Source organism: Rana temporaria, chromosome 2 (genome assembly GCF_905171775.1).
Source record: "Rana temporaria chromosome 2, aRanTem1.1, whole genome shotgun sequence".
NCBI lineage: Eukaryota > Metazoa > Chordata > Amphibia > Anura > Ranidae > Rana > Rana temporaria.
Window position 1 is genome coordinate 346851530 of NC_053490.1, and position 25769 is coordinate 346877298.

General features: G+C 43.5%; 1 protein-coding gene across 1 annotated transcript in view; it reads left to right on the top strand.

Moving 5' to 3' along the window:
• Positions 1-25769, top strand: part of PIK3C2B (phosphatidylinositol-4-phosphate 3-kinase catalytic subunit type 2 beta) — a 1746470-nt gene that overhangs the window by 190137 nt on the left and 1530564 nt on the right. Inside the window, 2 exon segments of the mRNA XM_040339537.1 lie at positions 17989-18089; positions 18494-18648. Of these exon segments, the coding sequence (XP_040195471.1) occupies positions 17989-18089; positions 18494-18648 (256 nt within the window).

Genomic DNA, 25769 nt, shown 5'->3' on the forward strand with positions numbered 1-25769 from the left:
CCGTGTTGTTTGTTTTCTACGGCGCGCACGCATGATGAGGAGACGCGCGGCTGCTGCGGATGACGTCACACGCAATCCCCGTGTGTTACGTCCTCTCCGCACTGAGCGAGCCCCTACTTAAGCCCCCGCACACGAGACCCGATCGCTGCAGTCTCTCGGGAGACTCGTGGAGGAGATTGCTGTCGCATACACTGAATCAGGTATGCTCCTTCCGACTACCCTCTGCTTATCTCTACCCCGTTCTCTCCAACTAATAGGTTGCATTTTCTCTTTATCATACCAGGCTTACCACTGCCTTAATACCTGGCTATCAGCCGGCACCCAGCTCTGGTTGCTCACTTCTGCTACCAGGAAGTGTAGCACTTATTGAGGATTGTTAGAGGGTACTGTTTACTCTCTCCCTTCTTTCCTTGCCTCAAGCCCTGCCCTCCTTCATTGAAGGTAGGATGTCCCCATTGTTATTATTTTGCTATCACTCTGTATTAGATTTATAGTATACTCATTGTACTTCTTTATTCTTCAGACTGTTATTTTCTATTTTATTTGGGTCGTTCCCCTATACCCCTTACAACGTCCAGCAGCCCGGACACAGTCTGTTTCTTCCTTTATTATTACCAGAAAATTTATGTATCGATCCCTCTACCAACCAATACTGTCTGTAAGTATCTATATTAGCTCTTTTACCCTATTATTATTCTCTCCTCCCCTAAATTATTCTACATTGTTTATACTTACCTACCCTCGCTCCCACTGCATCATTGAGGAAATGCTCTGGGGTTGCATTTACTTATCAGGACTCTATGCTTTCTTTCTCCCTCTCCCCTCCCCTGCCTTTTCTATTTCCTCCCTCACTCTCTACCTCCCCTTTTTCCCCCTCCCCCCCCCCCCCCCCCCCTCTTCCCTTACCTTTCTCCTCCACCTTCACTTGCCCGTGTGTATATCCCTGTTTATATTTATATTTATTCATTTTTACTGCTTCATCAGTATTATTATCCATATTGATATACTGTTTTTATCTATTCTTTTGTGTGTCATTGTTTAATGTTGTCCTATAGTTAAAACTACACTGCTGACTCCGTGAGGAAGCGCTGCTAATGCGCGAAACCGGTCGAGTCTACCAACGCAGCAAGCCAAACCACCGCAGACATACCCTTGCCTGCATTTCCACAACTTGACAGGATTACTAATTATATTTATACACTTTATTCCAAATCCTCTTGGAAGTGTTCAATCTCACTGTGGATACATTGTTATATTTTATGTATAATTCCTGTCAATGTTTATGGATAGGCTTGCCTAGTTAGCCTTTTAGAAAGTTTTTTGTGCTGGAAACGGCAATACTTTTTCTGCTTTATTTGTTCTACATATTACGATATTTTATATCTAAATAAACAAACCTACTTTTTAGAGAAAATCTCTTCTTGTGTAAATATATTCTGACCAACCAAACCGTGCCTAAAAAGTCCAAAAACTAGCCCTTAGTTATCTCCTTTATCATTTATACTAGGACGTGGCACCCTTTCTTTACTTTATAATATCCACATGCACACTACATGTGAGGATATTGTCATCCCTTCTCTTTCAATAAAAGGAATATAACTCTTCAAGATCATTTAAGGACAGCAACTACAGATTGGGATAGTGATTTTTATTTTTATGAAGAGCTTGGAGGTCTAGTTGAGTTTTGAAGTAAGGCCTGACTGGTTTTCTTTAACTCTCTCACTTTCTGAATTAACTTCCCCTCATCATACACACTTGTGAGTTGTGTCTTTTTTAATCGTACAGTAAAGGAAACTGGAATCTTATTCATACGCCATGGGTTATAGGCTTGCACTTTCAGGTGATTGGACACTGGCAAGTTTTTTTTTGGCCACACCTGGCGCACCTCCCCTATAATCCTACTACCACTCCGTGAGACATCAGTTTTTCGCTAGTGTTTGTAGATGATGGACTTCTCTATTTGGAGAAATCCACTTCCCTAGTCCCAACTCTGGGACATGTCCAAATCCATTTGAAAAAAAATCTGCATGCCCATAATGACATCGGGGACAGTCTAGAGAGTCTATTCTACCCATTTTAAATACATAGCTAGGGGTATAGTGCATTCTGTGATAATGTTTGAATTTAATTAGTTTGTCTCTGTCTCTGGCTGATATGATTGTGGAGAGCTGAGAATAAACTAAAACTACAGTATATCTGTCCATGCATCCTCAGTCAGGGATGGGATATCCGATTGCCACTGCCTAGAGACCCTTTCCATCCTGGTAGATGGGAACAGATAGCAACCTCAAATAATAGGATGAAGGAAAAAAGCTGGGACAGCCGCAGCTTTTTTCCTTCATCCTAACCTGCATTTTGATTGCACTGCCTGCACCCTTGGCTCGGACCACAGGAATCAGATTACCTGGTTCTCTTTGAGCGGTTACCCACTCTCTAACCTCAAATAATACCTTGCGACTAGCTTAGAATGATCAGCTTTAAATCTAAGAGCCTCCAGTATGGATGGTTGTAGGGACACCTCATTTAACCCAAACTGTGCCACCACTGCATGGCATATCTGCAGATAAAAAAATATATATTGGGGAACCCAAATTTTAATTGTACTGACCGAAACGGTTTAAACATGCCTACGGAAAATAATTGATGGGCATATTTGATACCAAAGCTTGCCCAATGAGTCCTATTCGGGTTCTTGTAAACTCCTGGTAGTTGTAACTCACACCATAAGGGAGCATTAGGCAAAGTGGTGGGAGGGGATCCACCCAACCTACGTTTGCACATATGAAAGATTTTGTATGACAATTTGAGAATATCTGCACCTCCACTAGGATGGAGTCCATTTCTATAAAGAACATTAATCTGCGCCTCAAGAGTGCATAAGTGGCCACAGAGGCAATATCCAGAGTAGGAAAGAACTATCAATTAAGGTGTCAGTTGAGCTGCTAAGTAGTAACAGTAAAGCTTGGGTTGGGCCAAGCCACTGCCTTGACTTTGTAAATAAAGGAATATTGAGCAATATTCTAGGAGGTTTAGGCCCACAAAGGAAAAAGGACCATAACATATTCAATTGCAAAAAAGACCCACATGGGTAACGTATACAGGGGCATGACTATTTTTTTATAGGATAGACTAAGTTAAAAAACATTGGAGGGGTACCCATTGTAAAAAAACAGTATCCCAAAACGAATCTAACTGGCTATATAACTTAGACACTTTGCAGCCTGCTGGCTTAAATATAGACGTCGATTTAAACTGCTTTTTAACTAATGATTGACCATGCATATAGTGTCGTTCCTGAATTTTTACTTATGAATTTTTAAATATTAGCTTTGCTCTGTTTTACTTGCTCTGTTGTGTTACTTGTGTTTTATTTAATTTTTTAATTCCAATTTATGTATTATAATTATCTGTTAAATTTTAATTGTAGTCACCTGCCTGGTGGGTTGTAAACCGCTGTGCTCACACACTTGCAATAGCCGTATTGGCAAAATCCACTAGATAGCAGTAGTATTCTAAACTAGGGAGCTTGCTAACCCCGGCCAATTAGATTCCGACTCTAAGTAAATAAATATGTGACCAAGCCTATGAAGCTTCCTGACGATGTCATACGACAAAGCGTACGTCGAGGCACATCCCGGTCACGTGTTTACCTCCGGCCACTTTCGACTTCCAGGCGGTGGAACGCATGCCATCACAGCATGAGCGAAACAGCTGTTGTACAACCCACCTGGCCAATATATGTGGATTTCCTCCAGTGCCGAGGCAAGGCACCTTCCAAAGTCAGAGGCCTTTTGGCTTTTCTGTTTTTAGTTTGTCATTTTTAATAAACAGGATTATATTATGGCCCTGCATTCTTCATTCTTTTTTTTCTTTTCTGACTAATACGAGGCGGAGTGTCCCCCAGGCTTATCCTATTGATTCGTCCAGTATTTTAAACAACCAAGTCTTACATGACCTGTCTTTTTTACTAAAGGGGTCACGGTCAGTTGGTAAGTAGGCTACTTACCCTTATCCACCGGGTGTTTTTTCCATAAAATCGTTCCTATGTTGACGGTGTAAAGACCAGAATCACTTCACATCTTTTATGTACTTTTTCTTGTGACACCATTGATCCAGATTTCTGTTAATAATTATGCACTTTTTTGACTTTAATGTCTCTCATGCACTTTATTATTGATTATAAATTGTAAAGCATGTTTTTCACTTCATGCTTACGCTATCTAAACCATAGTGTGTATTATATGTTTAGCGCCCCCTTATGTATATACAACCTGCATGCCAAAATATGTATAGAAATGTAGTAAGGTAAACCATTTTAATTCTACTCAAGAGATTCAAGGGCAATTTGGATCAGGTATTAAAATGTATCTTTCAAATGGGAAATAAGCTCAGAGAGGTTATTTGCCATATACAGTGTGTTTCTAAGGCTACTTTCATACCAAGGCTTTTTGCAGGCGCTATAGTGCTAAAAATAGCGCCTGCAAAGCGCCCTGAAAGAGTGATCCTTTCGCTCCAGTGTGCAAGCCCCTGCCCATCGAAGCGGCACTTTGCGGGCGGTTTTAACCCTTTTTTCGGCCACTAGTGGGGGTAAAAGCGCCCCGCTAGCGGCCGAATAGCGCCGCAAAAACAAATAAAATATCGGCGCTTTGCCACTGACAGCACAAAGCCTGAGTGTGAAAGTAGCCTAAGGGTAATTTTAACTTCAACCCCCGGTACCTGAATTTAGAGACCACCTGCATAGGAACATTCAGTGATAAAACAGGAGTGTGCATAGATGCAACGGGAAAAATAATAGATTTTCTCCAGTTTACTTTGAACCCAGAAAAGCCACCACACCTAGAAATAATTGCTAGAGCTTTATCCAAAGACTAGGCTGCATCTGCTAAATAAGATATCTAAACTGTGGCCCTTTGCTCACATTTATCTGACCTTTTGGATACTTTTACTTTCACTGATACAAGACACTATTCCTCCCACTGACACCAACAATGGGGCATAATTCCTGATGGTGACACGAACAACTGGGCACTATTTTTCCCACTGACACCAACAATGGGACACTATTACTCCCACTGATACCAATGATGAGGCACTAATCCTCCCACTGATACCCGTGATGGGGCATTAATCCCCTCTAACTGATGCCAATGATGGGGCGCTATTCCTCCAACTGATACCAATGCTGGGGCGCTATTTCTCACACTGACACCAACAACGGGGCGTTATTCCTTCCTCTAATACTAAAGATGCATTGTTTACTCCCACTGATGCCAGAATATTTTCTTCTCTGAATGGGCACAGTCTGGCCCCCCTAATGTCTGAAGGACCGTAAACTGGACTTTGTTTAGAAAGTTTGGAGACCTTTGCTCTAAAATATCAATCCAGCAACCCCAAACTTCAGGATTATCCCTCAATAAGGTCACTAGTGGCTCTTTAGCGAGAGCAACTAACGGGTGACAAAGCCACAGCTCTGTAATATAACCATGTAAAGATGAGATCCAGTCCCCCCACAAAAAAAATAAGTCAGCAGCTACAAATACTGCAGCTGCTGACTTTTAATATATGGACACTTGCTTGTCCAGGGAGCCTGCAATGTCGGCACCCCAGCCGATCTTTGGATTGGCTGACGGGTGCTGCCACCGCCATTCCTCATAAGGGAACCCGGCAGTGAAGCCTTTTGGCTTCACAGCCAGTTCCATACTGCGTATACGCGAAGCACGTCACACTTTCTAATTGGCGGAGGAAGGAGGGCTGAATTTCGGAGAGACTGCGCCGTCTCCAGGAAGTGAGGGAATGGTACCTGTCAAAAACAGGTGGGGGATGGATAAGGGATGAGCGGAAGTTCCACTTTTGAGCTTTAACCCAGGCAATACATTTTAGGTCTGAAACACAGCCACCCAAGGACCGTAAAAATATATAGCCATTTTGATATGTAGCGCCTGGTTACTTCTAAGGTAACCGGTGCTATTGAAATGTAGGGGTAATCAGAGTGTAAGTGGCTCTGATTCCAATTGCAACCAATTGATTAGGGTCTCTGTTTCAGCTTGGCTGTGCTGTGGGCTCATCCTATGGTGCTGGGGTGTTTTTCCACCCCGGTGCGGTAGGTGGCAGCAGTGGAGCTGAGGTTTGGGTGTTCTCTCCCAGCGACCAATAAGGAGGTTTGGGCCTCGCTTGGCATGCTGGGGGAGGGTACTTATAAGGCAGACGCCATTTTGCGTGGTTCTCTTTCCGGTGTGGCACCCACCTTTAGGGTGGCCACCTCACCGTGCTCTGGCGTTATGGCCTACCTGGCCAGAGTCTGCGCACTATGCTATGTTCCTGCTTTCGGGCTTAAGTTGGGCCGAAGCATCTGAGCAGGAAGGGGACCCAGTGGTCGAAGATCTCAAGCGAGTTTAGCTGTTCGGTGGGGAGTCCATCTGAGGAGCGCCAATGAGAGGCTGGCGGTCCAACAGGATTCTGATGAACCACCGGGGATCGAGGTGACCGGACACTGAAGGATTGACTCCTCTTTCAGTTGGTACCTGTGACGACGTTAACAGCAGAGGTTCCATTCTGACATTGATTTAAAAGGGCCTGTGGCAGAGGTTCCATTCTGACATTGATTTAAAAAGGGTCTGTGGCAGAGACTCTGTTCTAAGGAGATTCAAGCGGTTTTCCGGCTGCTAGGTCAGTGAGAGAGGCCTATCCGGACACGCTAGGCCCACTCAGGCAGGAGTGGTGTAAGAAAAGCTGCTATCACCTGTTAACCGTTGGGTAATAAAAGTGCACATAAAAATACATTTATTCGAGGACATTCCTTTACTGCTGCTGTGTGCATCATTCGTCCCTAGACGTTCGGAGAGAGTCATGAGGTAAATTTGACATCCCATCTATTATCAGCGGCTCCTTTGGGGGTGAGCGCTACAGATAGACACTAGAACTCTGGTATCAGTGGTAGCACCATTGGTTTGTAAAATCGTAAATATACAGCGAAGATTAATAGCCATTGATTGCCCTGATATAAAACCATTTGATCTGAGGTTATTATAGCGGCTAGAACCTTATTCAACCTAGCCAGAAGTTTAGCTAAAATGTTGGCATTGACATAAATCGGCCTATAGACTTTGCAGTATCTAGGATCCTTGTGCGGTTTGGGAATCAAGACAACTAAAGCTTCCTGCAGTGAATGGGGGAGAACCCCCCCTCCCCTTGTCAAATGTGTCTTGATAGTCCTCTAATAATTTCTGAGCTATAAATTCTTCATAACTACCATACCATTCTAATGGATAGCCATCCAACCCAGGCATTTTGTTTGGGCAAAAGGATTGCATGGCAGCTTATTTTTCAAGCAGTTGTAATAGGCAAGTCTTAGTTAGCGGCCACTTCATGTGCCAATACAGGCAACTAGATCTGGGCCAGATATTGCTGCACCTCCTCCACCTCATAATTGATCTGGGAGAAATATAAATGCAAATAAAATTCTGTAAAGCTCTGAGCAACTTCATCTTCAGGAGTGCGCAGAACCTGAAGGTCATCATAAATTCAAGGGATAGAAGCAGAAACATGGCCAGATCTTGCCAAATAAGCTAGGATTTTACTGTTCTTGTCCCCGAATTCAAACACGCGTTGCTGTTGATAAAGAAAGAAGTTTTTTTTTTTACTAGTAGTAAATCAAGTTGATGGGAATGATTCCTCCAGGCTCTATAATTTATAAGATGATGGATTTTTAATATATTCACGTTCAGCATCTGAAACTGATTGTAGGGCCGCACCTTCCACCCGCTATCAGACCTAAGCTGTGTACACCAGAAATGGAACCCCTGTGGGTAGCCTAGAAGGTGTCCTATGTAGTGCTGTGGGGGACATCTGTTTATATCTGTAATTTCTGGCTAGAAAAAAAATAAGGTGGTAGACCTTTAAAAAAGTTCTTCCTTTTTAGTTAGAGGATTTAACCTCCACGGTTTATACCCGATTGGAGGACCCACAGAAATAACAAATGACAAAGAAGAATGGTCTGAAATGGCCCCTTGAAGATATTGTACATCTACAATCCTCGAGAGGGTATCGGGAGTTGTAAGAAAAGCAAGAATACGCTTGAGCCTCTGGATTCTTCCGTCGCCAACCCTCAACCAGATTATACTTGGCAATGCAAGCAGCTAACTGGGAAGAGCATGTGGCATCCATTTAAAATTGGCTCTGGAGAGAGCACCAAATTTAGATCTCCAGCCAGAACTATTGGTCCCTCTGCCACCTGGAGCACCTCCACCATCAGTGTATCCCAATATATGAAACTGTAAACTGGGGAGGGATATACACCGCCACAAAGATATAAGAAACATTATTGCTCAAAAGAACAGCTATGACAAAAGTATCAAAGGATAAAAGGGAGCAACAAAGGCATTTGACAACCAGGATAGAGGTTCCTTTAGCAAGTGTAGTGATATATTTTAGTGGGTAGATAATTAGTAGTAGTTAGTATGATGATGATTTAATTTTCCGCAGCAACCTGATTGATGATCAGGGAGATCAGAGAGATGCACTTAATTGACTTGCAACACAGAACAAAGTCCACTTGCAACAGATGACACCATCCAACAGAGTAAATATGACAAAGAACAGTAGCTTCAGAGTCCCATTTTTTCCTAGACAATTTCTAGATCTGTGCCTTCAAAAAGAATGACTCGACTGAACACCAGGTTCTATCCCCGATACACAAAATGGCTAAGCAATTTGATTGTCCATTTCGATTTAGGCCTTTGATCTGGTCCTGTCTTTCAGAGTGAAAGATGATGATCCCTAGCCGTCAACAGCTGCAGTCATAAACTGCCCTAATCTGTATTCTTGCATATTAACATTAACATAGCACAGAGTCATTATCTGTCCCCCTGGAGTAAATACAGTTTGGTCACTATCCCCTTTGATCAACAAGTCCCCCTTTGAAATGCATAATTGGATTACCAGATACCAATGTGGCCCTGCACAATATTAACACCCTTTTGCCTGGAATGTTTGTATGTGATACACATACACTGTGCTATACATATAACACAATATATAAAATACATATACCTTTATATTAATATTACAACAGCAAGATTAGAATATGTGGAATGGCATGGGCTAAAAATGCACACTTAAGGGCCAAAACCTTGGACCCAGTAAGGTGTGTTTCCTGGAGAAAGATACGATGGGGTTTATGTTTTTGCAAATAATGGAATACCAGGGATTGTTTAATTTTAGAAAATAACCTCGAACATTTCCACACAATAAAATAATATCCAGATGGAGAGAGAGAAATTGTCCACAAAAGGTCTAAAGGTGAACCATGAAGCCAACCACAAACTGTCTGTGGAGGAGTACATCGAGCTCCGTAATTCAGTATTCATTCATATGAGGCAACAGGCTAATCGAAGACCGACCATATTAGGCCAGTAGGCTCAAATTAAAAGGAAAGCCCCAGCTACCAACTGGGAGCGAGCCTCAAGGTAATTAAACCACTAATCAAGAAATAACTGCACATTTCAATATATACTTCTGCCCGAGGGCTGGATTATCTGCAGAGCACTGCTTTATACACAAGTCGTACAGTGTTACATGAACGCTTACCGTCTTACAACAACATGCTGAATGCAAGTCTCAATGCACGGAGGAGGCTTGTACAGTAACCACCGAGCGTCACGTTACAGTTACATACAAATAAACATACAGCCAGACCCGTTGGTTCGAATAAGAAGAAAACCGCTCCGTTCACAAATTTTTTTAGTAGAGAGAGCAGGCAGGGGAAGCTCTCGGCGCAGCCAGTGACTGCTTGTAGCAGCCCCGGCCACCAGAAGAGGGCACCAGTTCCCCTGCAGCGTGAGCAATGTAAGGGCAATGCCCAGTCAACAGAGCGAACGGTGCACCTCGCTCCAGCAGGCCGCAAAGCCGCGGCCTCAATTACTGGCCGGAGCGGCATCTTAGTCTGCGCACCCACCAGGTGGGGGGGGGACACCTGCCACAGTCTAGCCCAGGCGCCAGGCCATTAATTCTAGACGCCAATGCCCCCTGGCGCCTGGGGTTTGTCGACCACTGGCCTAGGCCATCAGAGCAACAATTTATTTTCTCTGATCCTCAGAGTTCTTTGCCATGAGGTGCCATGTTGAACTTCCCCATTCACACCTGAGACCTTATAACACTAACAAGTGACATGACACTGGGAGGGAAAATGGCTAAAATGTGAGGGGTGTACTCACTTTTGTGAAATATTGTGTATAATATATGTGTTTTATATAAAATAAAATACGTTTAATATTTTTTTTTTGGGTTGAACTAGATGGCTGTGTGTATTGTTTTTCAACCTGACTAACTTTTGTTCAGCTTAGGAAGCTGTGTCAGATCGTGTGAGCATCATCCTTCAACAGTGAGAAGTCCACTCTTAGTGCATCAAATTGCTTGGAGAGCGAGGCCTGGCATTGCCTTTATGGTGGCCATGATCTGAGATAATGTCTGCTCCGTTACCTGAGTTACTGAGTCTGCCACCATGGGGTCTGCAGATTGTGATGCAGCTGTTTGCCCCACAGCAGAATCAGTAGAGTCCAGTCAGTCCGCACTGCCCTTGACTCAGGTGGAATCATCATCTCCAAAGTTTTACCAGGCGGATGTCCCATCTTCTGCTGGTGCAGATTTCAGCTGCAAGGTTCTTGCAGTGGCACTCTGAACCTAAGTATTTTACCCCTGTTGTTTTTGGGCCTGTTTTGTACAGTTCTGTTTGTCTAGTCGTTGCCCACCCTTATATTCGTTACTTAGGGACGTCCCACAGTATAACAAAAAAGATGTCTGTGTCCTTTATGATGTACTTTGAGTGAGGTGAGCACTGTAGAGCCAATAAAACAAGAGTAATTACAGTATATATTTCAAGTAAAAAGCAGTACATACAGAATACAGAAAGTAGGTAAAATGATATTGCAAGTAACTGTCCATATTAAAACACACACAAGCATCAAGTGTATACCCAACACGTTTCGCGAGGCTTAGCTCACTCTTCAGGGGTAGATGCTCGTGTTATACCTAAAATGGAAGGATAGAGTATGTAGTATGATATGAAAGGCACAGGGTAAGGGGGGGCCCTTGATATGGAAAACCCCATACTCACCGATGGACATAGCCAAAGACTAGCGCATGCGAGGCTCCCAATACGGCGTCAGCGAGTGTCCTGCCAGGGAGCAGAGGAGGCAGGGCCAAACAAAGTCCCAACCGGGGCCAAACGGAAGGAGGGCACAGCATGGATGAAATTTGTGTATCCCCAAGAGTCTCAATGGGTCCATAAGGAGTATTGACTCTAAACATACATATGTGTACAAAAACGCATATGTATCTATGTGTAGATGAAGGACCTGAGCCAAGAGTGGTGAGCATAGAGACTGAGGGGGAATGTAGTGAAAGATGCCAGAAACTGTCTGGTGTGAAAAAAAAATAGATAAGAAAGATGAAAGAGAAGGAAAGTGAGACTGGAATAGAGTGCAGGTGTGTGGTGAAGATAGTAATGAAGGAACAGGCTGCTGGTAAATGCTCCAAATAAGTTACAGTATATGCAAACATGTAATGTATACATAAATAATTAAAATAGTAAGGTAAGTAAGCATACAAAGATGCATGTATGTCTATATATGGATGAAAGACCTGAGCCAAGAGTAGTAGGAACATAAAATCTGAAGAGGAAAGTGGTAAGAAAATGCCAGAAACTGGCTAGTAGTATGGAGGAAACATCAAGTGAAAAAGAAGGAAAGAAAAGAGAGTGAGAGTAAAATATGGTGTGAATGTATGGTAAAGACTGTAGTGGAAAACAAGCTGCAAGTGAATGCTCCAAATGAGTCATATGCAGACATATATAGCTAGATTCAGAAAGAGTTAGGCCGGCGTATCAGTAGATAGGCCGACCTAACTCGGAATCTGCGCCGTCCTAAGTTTAAGTGTATTGTCAAACTGAGATGCACTTAAACCTAGCTAAGATACGACAGCCTGCGCCGTCGTATCTTAGGGTGCAATATTTAGCCTGGCCGCTAGGTGGTGCTTCTATTGAGGTCGGCGTAGAATATGTAAATCACTAGATAAGCCTATTCACGAACTTACGTGCGCCCGTCGCAGGAAAGATACCCCGTTTACGTAAGGCATTTTCAGGCGTAAAGTTATTCCATCAAATAGCTGGACTAGTAATGTTAAGTATGGCCGTCGTTCCCGTGTCAAAATTTGAAAATTTTACGTAGTTTGCGTAAGTCGTCCGTGAATAGGGCTGGACGTAATTTACGTCCACGTCGAAACCAATACGTCGTTGCGGCGTACTTTGCCGCAATGCACACTGGGATATGTACACGGACGGCGCATGTGGCGTTCGTAAAAAAACGTCAATCACGTCAGGTCACCCCCCATTAACATAAAACACGCCCCCTCAGCCTAATTTGAATTAGGCGCGCTTACGCCGGCCACATTTACGCTACGCCGCCGTAAGTTTAGGAGGCAAGTACTTTGTGAATACAGATCTTGCCTATCTAACTTAAGGAGGCGTAGCGTAAATACGATACGCTATGCCGCCTTAAAGATGCGGCGGTCTTTATGAATCCAGCTAATAATGTGTACCTGAGTGGAGAAAGTCTGGAGGGAATGGGTTCCAATAGGAGACCTGCATTGTTGTGTCTGACCTCAGTGAGAGAAAGCAAAAAGTGAAATCCATGCTGTGCCACACCTCCAATAAATACCCCTGGAAGAGCTTGAGAGGCTCCGGCCCCAACACCATGTATGGATGACTGGGAAGCAAGTGCAGGGGACCGCCCACCATCAAAAGGCGGTGCACAGGCCCAAACACTCCCCCGGGTCATCTTGATGGTATAATGCTTACAGCCACAGCGATGCTGTGAAATCGCGGATGTCACGCAGCTGACGCATGAGCATGGCGCCGATGTGTAGGTGGGCCCGCACGCCCAAATGGGCAGACGGGGACATGATGCCCCCCTTTTTTTTACACATCGCAACTCCCAAAGCAAAACCAAAACACCGCCACCAGCAGAGAGCAGCACATCAGCTGGGTTAGGATATATGCCCATTGTGAGATATAGTTGGAAAATCAAGCGGCTAGTACATGATAGAAATGTAAAATGCATACATATATGTATGTTTTAATGGGCTAGTGGGTGTCTTCCACCCGGCTACAATTGAGAAAAATGAGTAAAAGATCTGGTGTCACCAGAGACACACCTTCATCCCTGCATTTTAGCATCAAAAAATAAAAATTTGCCCTTGGGACTTTGAATGAGGTGAGCACTGTAGAGCCAATAAAATAACAAGAGTAATTACAGTATATATTTCAAGTAAAAAGCAGTACATACATTAATGTCATGAACATGAGCCAATTCATACAGAATACAGAAAATAGGTAAAGTGATATTGCGAGTAACTGTCCATATTTAAACACACACAAGTATCAAGTGTATACCCGACGTGTTTCGCTCGTGGTATACCTAAAATGAAAGGATAGAGTATGTAGTATGATATGAAGGGCACAGCGCATGCGAGGCTCCCAATACGGCGGCAGCGAGTGTATGATTAAGATCAAAGAAGTTTTGACTTGCCTATAAATTCTATACCCTGGTGTAAAGTATAGGACCCAGAACACCCTCCCTAAACTTTCCTTGTTACTCTGCATTGCTTGCTACAAACTTTGAGGACTCAGTGTATCTCCCCCTAGCCAACCCCCTCCCATTCTTGTACTTATCTGAGCCCCATCTCGATCCAGAGATGTGCATGAGAGCAGTGGCTCTCTTGGGTCTCTCTCCTTATTGGCTCCTGCTGCTGCCAATCGCAGCCAGTGAGCTAATGAGAAGAAAGCGGGGGTCATGGCTGAGACACACTCGTTTTTTGTGTGTGTGTGTGTGTGTGTGTGTGTGAGAATGGACATTGTCCATTTATAGAAGCACAGCTTAGGAGTGAGCCTGATTGAGTGCCCCCTAACAAAGAGGCTTGTTATTGGGGGCACTTGGCAGAACCTCGAGCAGGGGACCCATGATAAGTATAACTTTTATTTTTTTATTTTTTTATTACAACCTTTAGGATCACTTTAAATTAACCACTAGCGGATCACCCACCACCTTTTTACTGCGGCAGGGTGGAACATCTATGTGATGCTGCATTCCCGGATAGGGGGCGCCCTGTCTGTGCTCCTATTCGCTGCAGCACAAGGCGGTTACCAGATCCCAGCCAATGATTTATGGCCAGGGCCTGCTGATCGGCATAGTAAATTGCAGTGCAGAGCCCTGTGTACATGGAGTAGTGGTGTGGCTGTGTTGTCGGGGGGACAACACTGCAACATTTTTAGTAAAAGCAGTACACCTTGTTGCGCACACAGTTAACTATTTGCCTCCTAGATGTTAACCCCTTCCCAGCCAGTGACAGTATAGTGACCGTGTACAGTATTATCACAAATCACTGTATTTGTGTCACTGGTGGTGTCAGTTACTATGAACAACCATACTATCAGTCCCACTATAAGTCAATGATCACAACCATTAGTACTATAAAAAACAAACAATCCGATATATATACCATAGTTTGTAGACGCTATAACTCACCCAAACCACTCAATATACACTTATTGTATTTTTTATACTATAGACCTGTAGACAAAATATGGCCAAAATTTAGATTAAAAAAGAAAACTCCCCCCAGGCCAAAGTACGATACTATGGTTTTGAATCACCCACTGTCCCCATTAGGAGGGGAACCTGCCAAGGATGCCCACTCTCCCCACTTCTATTCATCCTGGCTCTGGAACCTTTTGCTGAGGCCATTCGATCCTATCCGGACATTTCAGGGTAGAAGTAGCGGGTACCCCACACAAATTATCATTGTTTGCGGATGATATTTTGTTGACTGTTACCAAACCCAGAGTTTCCCTCCCCAACTTGCTGTCTCTTTTTTAAATACCTTTGTCTCGTTTTCAGGCTTATCAGTCAACCCGGCGAAATCTAAAGCAATGTCTATTAATCTCCTGCCTTCAGAACTGGAGTCCCTACAATCTGCATTCTCCTTTCAATGGTTAACCTCATTACCCTACCTGGGGATCAAGCTTACTCGGAAGTACTCAGGTTTATACCAAACCAACTTTCCCTCACTTTTTGGGAAGTTGGTGGCTATGCTCGCCTCTTGGTCCACTCTTCCACTCTCCTGGTTTGGTAGAGTGGCGACACTGCGCAAGACATTACCCCATAAAATTGCTATTTCCGTGTTTTGCCAGTCCAGGTACCCTCTTACATCCTCCGAATACACTAACGTAAAATCATGCAGTTTGTCTGGGGCTCCACGAGGCCCGGGATCAAGAGACAATTTCTGTATGCCCGCAGAATCTACAAGCTTATTACACAGCAGCGAGTATCGCCACACTGTCTCACCTTCATGAGAAGCAGCAAATGCCACTGTGGGCCACCATTGATTTAGTGGATTCTCACCCAACGCCACTGGCTTCCCTCCCTTGGCTCCCCCGGTCATACCACCCACCTACCATGGGTCCTTGTCTGGCCCATTCCCTTTGTTTGTAGGATGTGGTAAAATACTCGGCAGGCCTGATCTTCCCTCATCTTCCGCCTCCTTAACTGCCCATTATTCCCGCCCGGTTGTGACAATCTATTAGTTATCATGGTGGACTAATCATGGTTTTGTAGACGTTTACTCTATGGTCACCCCAACCAAGATTATCCCATTCACGTTCCTATGGTCCTCTCACGATACCCCCCTTAGGACGCATTACAATTATTTGCAACTCCGACATTTTCTTCAACAACCTACCCCCTATGCCATGACCCCTTTCAAAAGTTTATGTGGATCGCGTCCCCAATCCTCGGGTCTAATATCTTTGATCTATGCAGCTATAATTAATTCCAAGAAACCCCCATTAAGACCTTTTCACCTCCAGAGGCTGAACTTGGGAAACAACTTGATATGGGGGACTGGCAGATCATGACCATAGCACTGTCCTAATGCTCCAAGAATGTTCTCTTTCTGGAAAACGCCTACTAGGTGTTCGACAGATGGTATTCCACCCTGGCCAGATTGGCGAGATTCATCCCATCCTATTCCCCTCTATGCTTCTGTGGGTGCTCTCAAGAGGGAACAATGGCACACACCTGGTGGACCTGCCTCAGGGTATGCAGACTGTGGGCCAGAGTCTATGCGATCCTCTGCTACCTTTTCAACTCCAATTTAAAGTGGGACACTTTTGAGGCCCTATTGTGGAAACCAGTCACAGAGCTTCTTCGCCCTGAATGCCAATTGGCAGCGCATATCTTTGGTGCAACTAAATTGACCATAGCGAGAGCCTGTAAAACCCCGTCCCTCAGTTTCATAGCAGTCAAAAACTGTGTGAATGATATCATGGTAAATTAGAAACTTACTGCTATATTATCGGATATTCATAAGTTTCTCCGGGTATGACAATCCTGGGTGGCCCCCAACCACCCTTCACGATTTGATCCATTGCTCCTTTCACTTTAATGAGCCTCTGTTGCCCCCACCCCGCGGACCCCCCATTTTTTTCATCTCCTATCCCCCTTTCCCTACTTTTCCCCCTCTTTTCTTTCTCTTTCATATGCTTACGCTTTTCTTCTTTCTGGTTCTTTTCCTCCTCACCGTTTCTCTTTCCTTCTCTGTAGCTCTGGCCCTCAGGCTTGGTCCTGCTGGGATCGAACACATGATGTGACACTGTTTATTTTGCATAATGGTGAATGTTACTCTGCTTTAAATAACTTTTTTAGTTTGTTCTCTTTTTGTAATGTTACATGTTATATCGTCACCTCGCCATAAGTTTTACATATGTCCCGGTGAGACAGCCGATATGTAACCTAGATCAGCATACCGTCACTTAACCAAGATTTACATGCTGTAGACTTCCTTTTGCTGGTTGCCTGTGCCCACCCTTGGACTTCTAAGGGCAGGTTAAAATCTCAGGATTACAGACTAATCTTTATGATCCTGCAGTCTTATACTTGTTAGTGCATTATGTGTCCACCACTGTTTTTGTACTATCCTGTTGATGTGTATATTCAATAAAACCCTTTTGTACAAAAAATAAATAAAAAATATTCAGATATGTTATATAGCAGAAAGTAAAACATATTTTTTTCAACATCATTTTTTTTTAACTTTTTTTTTCATTTATATAATAGAAAAAAAAAACAGTAGTGATTAAATACCACCAAAAAAAGCTCCATTTGTGTGAAAAAAATCATATACATTTTATTTGAGTACAGTGTTGCATGACTGCAATTACCAGTTAAAGTAGCACAGTGTGGAATAGCAAACAATGCCCTGTTTATGAAGGTGGTAAAACCTTCCGAAGCTTAAGTGGTTAACGTACGAGCGTCTAACCCATGGTGTATGAATAAGATGGCTGTCTTTTGTACTGTAAGACCCCTTTCACACTGAGGCACTTTGCAGGCGCTCTAACGCTAAAAATAGCACCTGCAAAGCACCCTGAAAGAGCGGTTCCATTCACTCCAGTGTGAAAGCCCTTGGGCAAAAATGACGGTAAAGCACCGCTAAAAATAGCGGCGCTTTTCCGCCAAAGCCGTCCGTGCCCCAGGGTGAAACCAGCCTAAGACATGGAATTTACAGGTAAGTAAAAAAATCCTCTGTTTTTATGTAACATTCAATAAATGTACCGTATTTATCGGCGTATAACACGCACCCTAACTTTAAGAGGAAAGTTTCAGGTTAAAAATATTTCCACAGCCCCCTGCGTATAACAGGCAGACACAGTTTACCCTCTATTTTCAGGGTAAAAAAGTGAGTGTTATACGCCAATAAATACAGTATTTTGATATGTGATCTCAAACTGATTTCTCCCAGTCATGTCTCTCATCTGCTGACTCTTTTCCTTATCACTACCCTTTACTTCCTGCTAGTACATAGAGGTGGATAAGGATTTAATAAATCATTTCATGCCTTGTCTTTTTTTGCTGATCTGTAATTTCGCTTACTCTTGTACAGGACTCGTTTCGGCCATATCCACTACAGAATGGGTGTGAGCTTTTTGAGATGTCAGAGCAGAGAGATGAGGAAACGGCTGCATTTTGTCACATGCTGGATGTGTGAGTTTATTTTTATTCACATTGGAAAACAAATGTGTGACAGTGAGGTAGAGTGTGTACATTTATAAATGGTGCTTTAGGTTGCTTGAGATGAGTTACTACTTATTCTCTTGGCTTTTACTTGTCAAGAATCTGTCTAAAAAAAAATCTAATTTTGTTTTGACTGGGTAGTTGGGGTGCTTAATCAACAACTGTTGCAGAAGTGCACTTTCACTGCCTTGAAGTGATTTTAATGATGCCCACGTACTTGCTTTGTGACCGTACTGTCTTTATCCACCCAGCAAACTCCACCCCTTATTTAAAAAAAAAAAAAAAAAGATTTTGATGTATATTTAATATAACTGTAGTTTTTACTTTTTTTTAATATGCGCAATAATCAATTTCTTGTTTTGCTTCCATTTTAGCCTACGCTCTTGTCAAAGTCTGACAGACCAATTACAAACAGGCATTGTCTGGAGTCCAGTTAATTTAAGTCCTGAGCACTTGGGTCCTGGGGTGAGCCTGAAAGTAACAGTGGTCATTAATTTCCTAAGGGATCCCCTTACTTTCACCTGTGACTGTGAGTTTATTTCTGATTTCGTTTACTTTTTACCATGTAAAGTTAATTGTACACAACTGAAAAAAATAATATTTTATTTGTCTTCCATTCATTGAAGTACACCGCAAAAATCATTAGAACTTGACCAATCAGTTATAGTGCCACCTGCATGTTTGAACACCAATGGGCATGTGAACTTTTCTGGGGTCTTTTTATTTTTTTATTTTTTTTTAACTCCTTTTTAATTATACAAGTCAGATTAACAGACCATATAAGAGCTCTATAATCACTTTCAGTGTCTGGATGCTAAGACAGGTATATACAAGTAACAAAGTGGGACCATAATACAAGCAGTGTCAAACAGCATTGAGTAAGCAGGAATGTGTTAATTTTTTTTTTACTAGTTTTACTAGATTTTTGTCAGGACTGCGATATTACGGCGGACACATCGGGCGCTTTTGACACATTTTTGGGACCATTCACATTTATACAGCAAACAGTGCTGTAAAACTGCACTGATTACTGTATAAATGTGACTGGCAGGGAAGCGGTTAATGTGTTCCCTGCTAGCTGATTCTTACTGTGGGGGGAGGGGACTGACTGGGGGAGGTGATCGATGGGTGTCCCTATGTACAGGGGACATGCCATCGGTCTCTTCTCCCTGACAGGACGTGGATCTCTGTGTTTATACACAGAGATCCACGTCCCTGGCTCTGTGACTGCCGATCGTGTGTACCTGGCGCACATCGTGTCCGCCAGGCATGCGCACCAGTACCTCAGTGATGCTGCGGGCACCGCCGGTGGCGTGTGCGCCTGCCAGCGGACGGAGGCCCGAGGACGTCTATTGACTGCCTCCCGGACCTGTAGAGCCATTTTGTGGACGTCATTCGTCTATGGCTCGGGTCCCAAGTAGTTAAGTAGGGTCAAATAAGGGTGCACTAATCTTACAACCTGGGAAGGTGGTGGAAGGTTAATTTTAAGGGTCAACAGTCTTGAGATCGGCACTCTGATCTCATTGGAATACACTTCCACATCTAAATTACACACCAAGGGTTCTGGAACAATTTGCATTTGGAAATCCTTATTAATGGAGTCTATATTAGGCCGCCAGTATCTAAATAATGTTGGACTTTTTCACAACATGTGCAATAGATCCACTGGATCTCCTTGAAATCTTGGGCAGGCAGGGCTATTCCTGTGGCCCCAATGAAAGTGCTTCACGGGGGTACGATATACTCTTATGTATGATAAATAGCATTTGTGTAGGCAATAGTGATATAAGCTACACTTGCTCCAAAACTCTTTTCTGTAAGCGGTCAAAAACCCCCCCCCCCCCCCTCCTTCTGGGAAGTTGTCTAGAGACCATTCCCATCCCAGAAAGAATCTGATATATTTGTGTGATGAGCGCATTTTTTAACTCCGTCACAAAAGCATCTATCGAGTCTGTGACGGTATTGGTATGATATCCCCGTCAAACAGTCCCTTCTTCCCATAACGAAAATCACCCAATATTCCACAAGTAGGAGTCCATGGAATCGCCCCAATAAGCCACACAGGAGTCCAGGCTTACTGCTAGAACAAAAGCACTTTAATGACACAACACTCAGCTTATATGTGGTTACAACCTGTTAGGAACAATGAAATCTCCGCCCCCCCCCCTCACACAGTGGGGGGTCCCATACAGATTATAGGAGACACGTCGGAGCCGACCATGCAGACACATTTCTTTAGATAATGACATCAGTGGAGGTAATTACTACACTGAAGCAATCAGAATAATTAACATACCACTTATCTAATCATTTAGCCTGATGATACAATACACATCTTTTAAGGGTAAACACAGATCTTCTTCACACAACACAATAGATCAATTAACCTTTAGAATAGTGAGGGGACATTAGCACTTCAATAACCTGTTAGCAGAGAAATGAATCACACATGAAATCCCTTTCTACCTCTAACACACACACATGGCTAGCAGGGAGAATTAAACTGAGACATATAGGCAAATGCATCACAGAGTCTTTAACAGGAATGGCGCAGTTATATGGCGGCAGGTCGGCTCTGCTGGGCGAGATCACGTAGCTATACGTTATCTCGCCGAGGAGCCAGTCAGTCCACCCCCCCTTCAGTTTGAACACACCCAGGGAACATGCTTAACCCCTTCCCTAGTGTTAACCCCTTCCCCGCTTTCTAGTGTTAACCCCTTCCCTGCCAGTGGCATTTTTTTTGTAATCAATGCATTTTTATAGCACTGATCGCTATAAAAATGCCAATGGTCCCAAAAATGTGTCAAAAGTGTCCGAAGTGTCCGCCATAATGTCGCAGTACCGATAAAAATCACTGATCGCCGCCATTACTAGTAAAAAAAAAAATATTTATGAAAATGCCATAAAACTACCCCCTATTTTGTAAACGCTATAACTTAACCAACGCTTATTGCGATTTATTTTTTTTACGAAAAATATGTAGAATAATACGTATCGGCCTAAACTGAGGAAATTTTTTTTTTTTATATTTTTGGGGGATATTTATTATAGCAAAAAGTAAAAAATATTAATTTTTTTTCAAAATTGTCGCTCTTTTTGTTTATAGCGCAAAAAATAAAAACCGCAGAGGTGATCAAATACCACCAAAAGAAAGCTCTATTTGTGGGAAAAAAAGGACGCCAATTTTGTTTGGGAGCCACGTCGCACGACCGCGCAATTTTCAGTTAAAGCGACGCAGTGCCGAGTTCCAAAAAGTGGCCTGGTCTTTGACCAGCAATATGGTCCAGGGCTGAAGTGGTTAAAGGCATGTGCAGTTGATGTTACTCCTATGGAGTCTTGGTTTCAGTGGGATGGATCAGGGTGGAATACATCAATCAGCAGCCTTAGTGAAAGTCAATGTGAGATATATCACAGGAGAGGATGTGAGTGGTGATGGATGGATGACGGCTCAGATTGTGGTTTAGCAGGGCTCATCAGGTCTGCCTCCTTTTTCAAGTATGCCCAATCATGGCACGGGGATGTCTTTTATAGCAGTAGCTGGAAGCTAGTAATGCAGGTGAGAGAGTGAATTGATTATGACAAATCGAAATGGGACAATCAACTGGCAGGGGGGATCAGTACATGGCAATTAAAAAAACGCACAATGCAAAAACATAACTAAAACTCGGCATATCTAATACAACCTGAAACAATTGAAATAGGGAAAGATAATTGTTAACAGTGGGGAAGAGGTTTGTATGTATGGTTACACCTGATGGGTAAGCCCATGAGAAATCTAAAAACAAAGACCAGGAGACAACACCATAAAATATTCCCATGGGTCTCAGATCATTGTTGCTCACACGAGGGATGCTAAGCAGGGGGGCACAAGAGCAGAGAACAAATTGAAGACAAAACAGTACTGCCAATCGGATCCATTAGGAAAACCTGTCAGCCAAAACGGATGGTATCTGAGCCTCATTGGAAAGAGAGAAGAATTTTTGAGGTTTTGCCTGTAATGCAGCCTTATGGCGATGAACCCTGTGCAGTAACGAGAGAACCATTCAAAATTGTGTACAGCCAGGCTATCAACAGAGGGGGAGCCATCACCCACACCCCTTCTTTACCATCCACTGCCCGACAGAAAACACAGGAGAGAATGCAGAGGGGGCAGAAAAGAAAAGGAAAAGAGAAGTTTAACGGCAGGCATCTTCAATCTCACAAATGTTTCCTTCAATGAGGAGCAACTTCTTATTCTTGTTAAAGGTTTGAAATTTGCCCTGGCCAAGTTTCTTGACAAATTTGTGGCATTCATAGATCTGGAAAAATTTGCCAGAAAATTGAATGTCAATTTATTTTTTTTGAAAAACATTCAAAACAAACTAAAGAAGCCATTTCACAGTCCCTTTATCCATACTGAACTACGAAACAAGTCAGCCTTTAACCCCAAAGGTCTTTCACATAGGTTAATTGAGGTATTTAAACATATGCTACAGGAAGATCTAAAATCCATCCCCTATACTAGGAAGAGAAAAGTTAAACCAGTGAAGCCATTCAAACATTAGCAAATAACAAAAATATAGTGATCAGACCGACTGATAAAGGAACAGGACCTGGTAATCATCAAAAGAGAGGATTATATTGTAGAAATGCAAAGAATATTGCAGGACTCAACCAGTCCTATACCAAATCCCGAAGATGCATAAAAATAAAAACACCCCTCCAGGTAGACCCATAGTCAATGGTATTGATTCTATATATTCTAGACTTGGGTAATACATCAGTTTTTCTACAACCCATTGCAACGATTGGCAATGCTTACCTTTTAAAGACAGTAGGAAGCTCATTAATAAAATTTTGGATATGGAGTTAGGAGAGAACACATTACTGGTTACAGTTGATGTGGAATCTCTTTATACTAACGTTGGTCAACAAGATGCCCTTAGTGCCACTCTATGGGCATTACATAAATATTCTAATCTTAAGACCTCCCAAATAAAATTTCTTGTTGAAGCTTTGGATATGGCAATGACTAATAATTAGTTTTGGCATGCTGGTGACTTCTGTAATCAAGTGAAATTGGTGGCTATGGGGGCAAGATATGCACCGAGTGTTGCTAATTTCTTTATTGTACATCACGGGACACAGAGCCTAGTAATTACTAAGTGGGTTATATTCCACCTTCAGGTGCTGGACACTGATGTAATCAATTAGACAGGAAGTTTTCTCCCTATATAACCCCTCCCATACAGGGTGCACCTCCGTTTTTTTGCCAGTGTCTAAGATATTGGTCACGAGTGAAGATGTGCTCTGAGGAGCTCCACTGGAGGGATCCATGCTGGATTTAAATAGCCTCCATAAAGACCAGATCCATGCAAAGTGCTATTGAGACCAAAGTGAAAGGTACCTGGGGCCTCGTATCCGAAGCACAAGGTTTTTGCTTTTAATGCCTCTCTTCGGAGGGCTGCATCTTGGGTTCCAGTACTTTGGTTATAACCATATACCGAAGATTTTCTGTCAGGATGCGGTACAGGTCAGGGGAGTGAAAACCCTGTCTAGGATCACGGTCCCTGAAGGTCTGTTGACTTGATTTAACCTGCCGTGATGGGTGAAGATTTGGTCTATCTGTGCTCAGCAGTATCCTGCAGCAGGGATAAGGTAAGTGAAGACAATCCTAGGTAAATACCTTAAGGATTATCTTTCATGAGTAGCTGCATGTCTTATCTGTCTTCCAACACTAGAGGCAGTAATGAGACATACCATGCTCTCCAGGAATGAAAGCTCAGTGTCAGCCACTTCATTCTCTGCCACAGTTGTGTTGGGGGTCCCTCATAGTCCGGGTCCCAATGGCGCTCCTTGGGGGATCTCTCTCTCCCCCCACCATTTCCCTACGCGTGCGTGTGCGAGGGAGGGTGCGCTTTTGTAGGTAGGGGGACGATATGGTTGACGCTGGTGCGTGCAAGCCGGCTCATGGTGCAGGCACAGGGTGGGCCCTTAAAAAAAGCCCAGACGTCAGAGCTCTGTAAACCCAGAGGGACACAGCAGCTTGGGGCACGTAAGCACCTCGTGTGTGTTGGATACAGATATACCTAAGATGCCTACTCGGCATCTAGTTGTGCAGATTAGCAGCCATTTTTTTTTGCTAGACTAAGTTCAGCTGTGGATGCACCTGTGTTAAGTTCATCTGCTTTTAGCTTAGGACTTTGTCTCCCTGTAGAAAAGGTTCAGGGGCAGGAATATAAAAGGTCACCAGGGTATCGCCACCTGAATCTGGTGTCCCTAATCATGCTTGCAGCCTCCCCCAACATTTCAGCCACCGTTCATATGTCAGTTTGGACATTTTTTGCTTTGCATTTGTTGGTCTATAAGAGGTTAACTGCTATATTCGCAGCATTTTCACAAGAAGTAGAAACCGGAGTTTGCCCCCTTCTCTAGATCCTCAAACAAGAGGATTAAAAGACCTGAGGATGAAAGTACACCGGAGGACAGGGAACAGGTGTAGTCTAACGAGGCAGAGGTATCAGAAGCCTTATAAGTTCTGGAGTTGCAGCTGCAGTCTTTTTCAGAGATTCATACTGCATATAACTTACCCTCAGCCTAGACGGCCAAAGCCTCTGACTTTTACAAGGCCCAGGGGAGAGGTATCTGCATTAAGTGCTGAGTTTACTCACCTTACTCTGCCAGGAAGTCAGATCCACTGGACAAGCACTTTCCTTCCGCTGCAAATCTCTGCATCAGCTTGGCCACTGCTCCTCTTGCCCCATAGTTTACGAGCAACTCTGGAGTAACAGGTGAGGCAGAAGGGGAGAGCAGGGAGGTCGCTCTTGGATCCCTCACATCCACCATAATGCCCCAGGCGTGCGCACGCAGTAGGGCGCGCTTTATAGACGGGGACGGAGAAGCTTGCAACGTGCACAAGAAATCAAACAGGGCGCTTAAACAAGAGCCTTTAAAGAGCAATGGAGGCCGCAGCTCTTCCCTTTGGGATACAAGCAGCAGCTAAGGGGCGCGTAAGCTCTAGGTGGTTGGTAGGGCACTACCAAGAGAGACACTCGCTCCATAGCATGAAACTGTGTGTTTAAGTTGCATACTTTATGTACTTTGCTAAACTGAGCACAGTAGTATATGCTTATTGGTACCTCGGCTTGTTAATATGTCTTTCAGGAATTCAGGGACTAAAAGAGACAAGAAAGCACCGCCGCCTGAGACAGGAGGCTCTAGCCATACCTGCTCGGTACCTTCCTCCCCTGTAAACCTTGATATACCGGTACAGGAGGAGCCATTGCCACTATCAGAAGTAACAATTTCTCCAGTGGCGCCTGGGCCTGCAAATGTCCCTGAGGACACATTTATCGCAGCCATGGAAAAGCTGGAAGGGAAGATCGCTATGCTAATCGCAAAGCCCTTGCAAAGGGACAAAAAGCGAAGCAGGTCTCCTCCAGTGGTTTTAGATCCTCTTTCAGAAGAAGAGGAAGAGGATGAGGCTGAGGCAACACCTACCAGGGACAGTGATGAGGAGTTGGACGGATCAGGGATTTCTGAGGAACCCTTTTTCTGCTTCTCGAATACTAAAAGCTCAGGTGCAATGTTATGCTGAAACAGTGCGTACTACATTCAGGTTGCCCTCTTCGGAGTTAACTGAATCACCTGTCTCCTCCCTAGGCTCATTAA